At 48.4% G+C, this 7,285-nt stretch overlaps 1 protein-coding gene across 1 annotated transcript; it reads left to right on the forward strand.

Annotated features, from left to right (window-relative positions):
* On the forward strand, nucleotides 1-5,711 carry LOC6598940. The gene is made up of 3 exons (XM_002024091.2): nucleotides 1-711; nucleotides 4,386-4,584; nucleotides 5,418-5,711. Exons 1-3 carry the CDS (start codon nucleotides 444-446, stop codon nucleotides 5,602-5,604), a joined length of 654 nt encoding a protein of 217 aa, XP_002024127.1. The 5' UTR covers nucleotides 1-443; the 3' UTR covers nucleotides 5,605-5,711.
* Nucleotides 5,712-7,285: the final 1,574 nt, after the last annotated feature.

The raw sequence follows: 7,285 nt of genomic DNA on the forward strand, positions 1-7,285 counted from the left end.
TCGAGTCGGACGCACACCGTCTATACCGCACACCGCATACAAAATAGCTACGTTCACCGATCGCATCGCCTGCTGCCCCCCTCTCTCCGTGTGTATTTAAGCGAGCGTGCGGCGAGTATTTCGGGTTTACAGTTACTAACGAGCCATATGCCGTATGCCATATGCCATATGCTGTATGCGCTTGAATGCCAAATTTAATTGCCGCTCTTTGCATGTTCAGTCATTAATCTGGAAAATACGACTTTCGTTTTTCCCAGCGACTTTCATTTTGTTCGCGTTTCGATTGCCCGACTACTTGCCATTGAAAAAAGTGTCAAAATAAGGGCGCTAATAGATCCAAAAAATATATAAGTCAGTCGAGCTATACGGTCGATTTTTATTTTTGTTTTTTTGTTATTGTATTGTGAAACGTGTGTTCGAATTCGCGCTAATTTTGCTTGATTATGGCTCTCATGGACACCGCCTGGCGCTGCCGCCTGATGATCTTCGGGATCGTTTCCCTGCTGCTGGTGGGCGACCTCTTCGGCTACGGCGGCGGCATGAAGTCCGACCACGGCGACAACCATTCGGTGGGCGTGCGCAGCGGTGCCGTGGCCGGGGCTGGCGCCGCCAGGGCCGGTGCTCCTGGCGCCCCCACAGGTCCAGGCCCAGCGGCTGCGGCAGCCAGCAAGTTCCAGCAGTCGAAGAGTGCCGAGATCGACATAACCGAAGGTGAGTGGCCCATCACATTATATCCAGCAATTGCCCCCCATATTTTGGCATACACTGGCCCCAGAACCCCTCCACCAGAAATGGACCAGAAAAGTCATGTTTGGCTTGAAAAGTGTAAAAGTATATTCTATCCGGGGCTTAGCGAAAAACCGAAACTCCGTAAAGTGTGTATCTGTCTTCGGTGCATTCATAATTCCTTTTGTGCCTAGCTATTTTTTTTTTTTTTTTTTGGTGATTTTTCGGTTGACAAACCGTTTTACTCGGTGAACATTTTTCGATTTTATTTTGGTACACTCGTGCATGTATCTTTCGTTATGCAATAGCCAATTCGCTTTCGTATTTGGCGTCATCAAGGTTAATTTCGTTCCACAAATGGAGTCCCACTTGTACGGGCCTGGAGGCACGTGTGGGCCACAGCTCGGGCTTATGTTTAATTACACTTTTCTCTCCTCAAACGAGCAGTTTTTTTTTTTTTCTGTTGCTTGGAAGGTGAAACCCGGAACCGCAGTCGAGGGAGACCAATGTACGGGAGAGCTCGTTAAAATGTGCCCAGAATTTAATAAGTGCATTCGGGGCATGACCTACGGTGGGTTTTATAATGATTTGAACTTTCATATTTACTGGGAAATCAATCCTACGTCTTGGGAGGCCCCATTTCGATCGTTTAGAGATCATTTTCTTCGCCGCTCTAATGATCCGTGCGGGCAATGTTTAGAGAATTAAGTACCCGAAAACATTAAGACGAGTTCAGATGTTGTTTGGCATATCAAACAGTTTCTACGAAAAGTTTCCACTAGACATTGCGGGGTCGTTAAGTTTTTTTTTTTTTTTTTTTTTTTTTTTTTTTTTACATTTTATGACTAAGCCACGCCGTGCGTCTGCCTATGGAGTGGAGCCTGTGGAGAGTATGGAGAGGAGAGTATATGATTACTTGGGGGGTACAGAGCTTCTGCTTGGCAGGGGAACAAAGTATAGCAGGCCGTGGCCCATAGCCTTCTGTGCCGAGTTCTAATCCACGCCCTACTCATTCGCCCCTGTCTTGGTCTGGGAAATTGCCCATGCAAATCTGAGGCGAATTACTATTCAACGCCATCGAAGTCCATGTTTGAGAGATGGGCACGGCGATGGCTCGAAAGGCTTTCGTAGATGGATGACTTGCAGACACTTCTGTGGCGGCGCTTTCTCGGCGATTTGCATAAATAAAAGCAAACCGACACACAATGACATAAGAGTCGCGACCACAGCACAGGTTGGGGCATTACGCAACGAATTGGCACGATGTAGAGGGCAAACCGGAAAAGATACGAGACTTTTACGAGTCTATACAGACAATAAAACCGAATGGTATCGATGGAACTAGTGGGAAAACATTCGCCGTTGAATGCATTTGCATTGGAGGGTCATGGACGAGCTAGTCCAGCTGACTCGGGAAGCCCTAGCCGGGGGTAAACCTCAACGAAGTCACCTCAAAGGTAGAGCTATCCCGAGCAGATCCCTAGCCAACGTCCGAGCACACCCTGGAGCCCCGACAGACTCTCTTGGATCTGAGGCTAGCCTCTCTACAGAGTACTAGTGGCCGAGGCTGTGGCCCAGATGAACCCTAGATCTGCCATCTTCTGTCTGCCATCTGCTGGTTAATGCCTGTGCCTGTGCTTGTGCTTGTGCTTGTGCTCGTGTCGGGTCTCTGTTTGAGGTGAAAGTGGAAAAACCCCAGGCAAATAAACTTGACGCAATAAAACCCGTCGCAAACAACAAGTTTTCGCTTTGCATGATGCCAGAGGCAGGGCGGCAGGGAGGCATGGAGGCAGGGAGGCAGGGAGGGAGGGTCTCTCAAATTGCATCTCAACTTTCCCGGAGAGTCGCGGAGTTCATTTGGAAACACGTAGCAATACTCCTACAGTGGGGGAGGGCTCCTCTGCTCCTCTGCTCTGTTGCTCTCTTGCTGGTTTTTCTTTTCGTTTCTTGGCTCTTGATATTCCAGTTCCGTTCCGATCGGGCCGGTCTTCCAAGGCATTCAAAGTTCATTCCATTTTTCTAACTGACCAACGCAACCAGGAAGTGAAGAAAACTTGACTTGATTTGTGACACTTAATTTATCGAACAGAACTAAGGCAAGACATTCCGTCCGCTTGGACTTGGGCACGGGCTTGGGGCTTGGGGCTTGGGTTCGGGCTTGGGGCCTGGGCTGGGGCTTGGGAAATATTCAGATGCCAGTCCAGAACCGGTTCCCCGATCCACACGTAATCGCTGTGGCCCCAAATGAAGAGGCTGTGTCTCGTCGGATGGAAACGAGTTCAACGGAAACCGAGAGTGAGTGCTGATGCTGATGCTGGTGCTGGCTCCCCTCTATACCCCCCAACCCCCCCGCGTATGATAATTGTTGTATGTTTCGGATATTTGTGTTAATCGGTGGTAAATGCCCGGCCGGCCGCCCGTTCGCACGTATTCGTATCCGTATCCGATTTTCACCAACGAGTGTCAGCGTTTCGCTGATGAATGCACTACGTGTTCGAAATGCACTTCAATTTGTATACATTTCCATTCAATTACGTGCAATTGGAGCGCAAAGACCTCTGGGATGGAGAAGAGTCTGTTCTCCAGCGATAGCCTTGGACGGCGCTCAGAACCTCCCAAAGAAGGCCCGAATAATGATGGATTCCACAGAATTCGCCCGATTCATTATCTCCGTAAACCTGAAAAGACAAAGACAATTAATGATTAGCTAATTAACTGGTTTGTCCAATTAGAGAGCCCAAGACACGAGTGTGTCTCTTGGACCTCAATTGTGGGCGGAATACCCCATACAACCGATTTAAAAACATTAAGTTTCCCATATTTTTATAACCAACCAACGACAAATCCCGTCGAGTCATGCCCGACTGCACTTCTCGATGAGTAAACTGGATAATTGAGAGCCCAAGAGGCCATGGGCTGAAAACGAGTTTCCCTCCGCCGGATTTTCACACAGCGATCAGCGATCGATGGATGTGATAGGGTTTTGCATCGGTTCGGTTCCGCATTCAAAGGTCAATATCCAAAAGAGTTTCCGACCAGAAACGGGCCGTGCCGGGCCTAGCCGGCTAAAACATAATGGGAATGAATATTCCACTGGACGGACACCTCACCGCAGACCATAATTAATAATAAAGCCAGTGTTCAGTGTTTGGATGACTGAACAAATATTCAAAAGTAAAGTTCAACGGTTTGGCTTGGCCTTGTCCGGGGCTGGTGGCTGGTGGCTGGGGCTGGTGACTGGGCGGAGGAGTCATTAAGAAAAAAACGTTGAAAAATTTGCAACAGCTGATTGGGCGAAGAGGCGGGCAAATATTTGATGAGCACTCGACGAAATAAACAGGAATACTAATACGCCGCGTAGCACTCTCAATTTCTATATATATTTGTGTTTGCCAAATTGTTGACGGCTTTTTAAACTTGTTTAAACGACTGACAGCCCAGCTGTGGCCACACAATAAACATATTAGTCATTGTTGGAATGCCAAAGTCTTGTTTTGTCTTTTGATTATAATCGTTATTAATCGCCCTCGCCACCGTCACCGTAAAGATCTTTCTGTTTTGCGCAGTTCCCGAAATCTTAATTAGAAAGCCAGTATGCCAAAATCAGGGGGTAATCGATGATGGGAACAACTAACTTTTGTTTGCACCCTATTTTTTAGAGCACGACTTCAATGAGTTCTCGGCGGCGGCCGCCCTCAAGCCGGGCATGGCCGTGGTGACTGGAGCCAGCCTGAAGACCAAGTCCCAGCTGACGGACACCATCAAGGAGTCCTGCCTGCCCAAGATGCTCTGCGAACTGGCCTCGAAGCCGGACTACCAGCTCAGCGAGAAGGAGCGCGAGCTGCTCAGGTTGATCAGGTGAGATCAGGTGCTGCCTCCGTGGCTTGGAGTCCAATGGAAATGTCAACGGGGGACTGAAAACAGAACCAGTTGCAGAAACATTTGCATGATTTGAAAGATAGCCGAAGCTGCATCACACGAGTGCTGCCATTTGGATGGGGGGTACATCTGGGAGCCCATCTGACTCACATTTGCCCACAGAACTCGATGAGTGTTTGGCCAGAAAATTGCAGCTAATGAAACCGGTTCTTGGGTGAACTATTTACAGGCCCAACACAGTTGGGAAACTGTTTTTGAAACAGGTTCCCCAAGGGTTCGACTGATTGAAAGCCATTAGGTTTCCATATGGAGAGGGGCGTTCAACGAGTCTCCGATTAAAGTGCAGCACTAGCACTTGGTTTGCCAGAGATAAACACACAACTATGGGGGTTCCAGGTCGACAGAGAGTCATAACCTACCTCACAGACAGACAGACAGACAGACAGACAGGCAGTCAACTTCAGGTGTAACCTCGCACTTGAGACGAAGGTGAGCCGAGGCCGATGTAAAAGCTTAGCCAGCATATATCTACACAAGTAAGACAACAGACAACAGACAACAGAGAACAGACAACAAGGTGAATGGCTTAGTATACATAGGCATTCTAGATAGAGAGACACTGACGACCGACTACCGAAAGCGAAACTTGAACAGAGCCTGCAGCGAAAAGGCGGCCAGGCGGCCAGGCGACCAGGCGGAGCGTGAAACGTTAATGGCTTATTATAATATTTAACATTTGTTCAGTTGCTCAGTTGCTCAGTTGAAGCTTCCGTCTAACATTGATGCTATTGTGCTATTGTGCCCGTTCGCAGATCACCGACCATGCCCTGGATGATGAACATGCCGCCGAGCAAGTGGTACTTTGCCGCCCACATGGGGGAGCTGATGCGCCACACCGGGGACAACCTGAGCGGACCGATGGGCTGTGCCAACCTGTGGCCCAATTGCCCGATCAGCTCCAAGAAGCTCATGAAGCTGAGCTACAAAGTCAAGGTCTAGGACTGTGATCCGACCATGTGATCCGATCCATCTGATCTGCAATGACAATGATTGTCTGTCTATCTATATATTAGAGCATTAAGTATTAGAGATAGAGACCTCAGCTTTTGTACCATATGTTTTCACTACCTACCTTTCGCGCCTACCTTGTATAATTCCCCTACTGTTAGTCCAATCGCTAGATCTAAGACCCTAGGCTTAGTCCGAGGCATGACTGATGTGACAATGGGGCCGCAGCTCTCGCTGGCTGCGAGCCCTTTATTTTGTTGTTGTTGTCTAGTACAGTAGTCAGTAGTTAAGTGTGACTCTAGTCACGATCTAGCGTAAGTTCGACGCTCCTGTAAATGTTAATAAATTACCTGTATTGTTCATCGCCTTCACTGGCCTTCTGGGCGGGCTTGCCACCCTAATGATCTTCGCTTCATTAGGGGCGGGGATCCTGTTTTGTGCCCTGTCACCCTTGGGTGATTTGTGAAACGCTTTGCTAATCGCTCTCTCAAGTGCATCTCTGAGTGCCTAGGAAGCGATCGGTCGCCCGCTGGCACTGAAATCGTATTATTTATAGAAATTGTTATGCAATGGAAGGTCGTCGTCTCCGCCATCAAATCATTTCAGTTTTACCCTGTGCGAGAGCTCCGAGATGAATCATTGGACACGCTGCCGCGTGTCGGGGCGAAGTCTGATCGTGCATCTAACGTTGTTTGATCGCTTTTAAATTGGTGGCTAACATGCAATGGTCGGAATACCAGAACAGGAAATACATAGTTTGGTGAACGTAACACAATTTTTGGAAGAGCCAAAAGCAGTACCGAAGGGAGGAAAGGCCCGTGGAAAGACTACTCAAGGTCAGGGAAATCCATCTACAGCTCTGAGGAACCCCCAGGAACCCCCAGGAAGCCCCATGAAGGCCTTTAAGAGGCCCTCCCGCCCTCTAATAGACCCACGGAAGACTGAGCCTTCAACGACTTGTCCACTCCACTCTTGTGTTGCTTGGGCCTTTGCTTGCGACGATTCCGTCCACATACTTTCAGGCGTTGCCCGAAAATACAGGTGCCACACACCTTGAAGGCGATAAACAAAGCACACATGCTCGTATTTTTAGTGGCTGGATCGAGAATCACGCCGGAGAGCAGTTTATATGCAAATCGAATGGATCCAGTGACATTGCGCAAAAAGTGAGAATATATTTCACTTTGTTTACAAACGATCGATGGGACTGCGGCGGATTGGGCATGCCGGGCACATCTGGCAAGAGTGCCGTGGCATGCCATGGGAATGCCATGGGAATGCGAGCGAAATGGCCGAATTATGACAAAACATATTGATGGTGGAATTAAAAGGCTCTGTGCAATGATTATCTGATTATCTGACTGGATGATTCAGAGGTCCACCAAAGCGTCGGGTGGTAGGGGGGGTAGGGGGGGCCCATCGAAATTGTGGTGAAAACGAAAGAAAATTAAGTTTTCAATTGAGATTCCACGTTCGTTCAATTTGGCAACAGACCTGCACTAAAACTGAACAATAAATGCAAACAAATCGTGTGTAATATCAAATAGGAAATTGGGTCAGATTTGCTTTATGTACGAGCCATGTGCTCATTCGAGTACGAGTACGAGTACGAGTAGTTGTAGTTGTTACGCTGCTTGCGTGCCGTGCCTTTCTGTGCGCAACTTTCATTGTT

This window comes from Drosophila persimilis, unplaced genomic scaffold (genome assembly GCF_003286085.1).
Source record: "Drosophila persimilis strain 14011-0111.01,24,50 unplaced genomic scaffold, DperRS2 tig00000808-arrow-arrow-pilon, whole genome shotgun sequence".
Classification (NCBI taxonomy): domain Eukaryota; kingdom Metazoa; phylum Arthropoda; class Insecta; order Diptera; family Drosophilidae; genus Drosophila; species Drosophila persimilis.

What these genes read in the sequence shown, in the direction of transcription:
- LOC6598940 (XM_002024091.2), top strand. Translation starts at nt 444, where the DNA reads ATGGCTCTCATGGACACCGCCTGGCGCTGCCGCCTGATGATCTTCGGG. An exon ending in CGAGATCGACATAACCGAAG is followed by an intron (nt 712 to 4,385) that starts GTGAGTGGCCCA and finishes CCTATTTTTTAG; the next exon opens with AGCACGACTTCAATGAGTTC. An exon ending in GAGCTGCTCAGGTTGATCAG is followed by an intron (nt 4,585 to 5,417) that starts GTGAGATCAGGT and finishes GCCCGTTCGCAG; the next exon opens with ATCACCGACCATGCCCTGGA.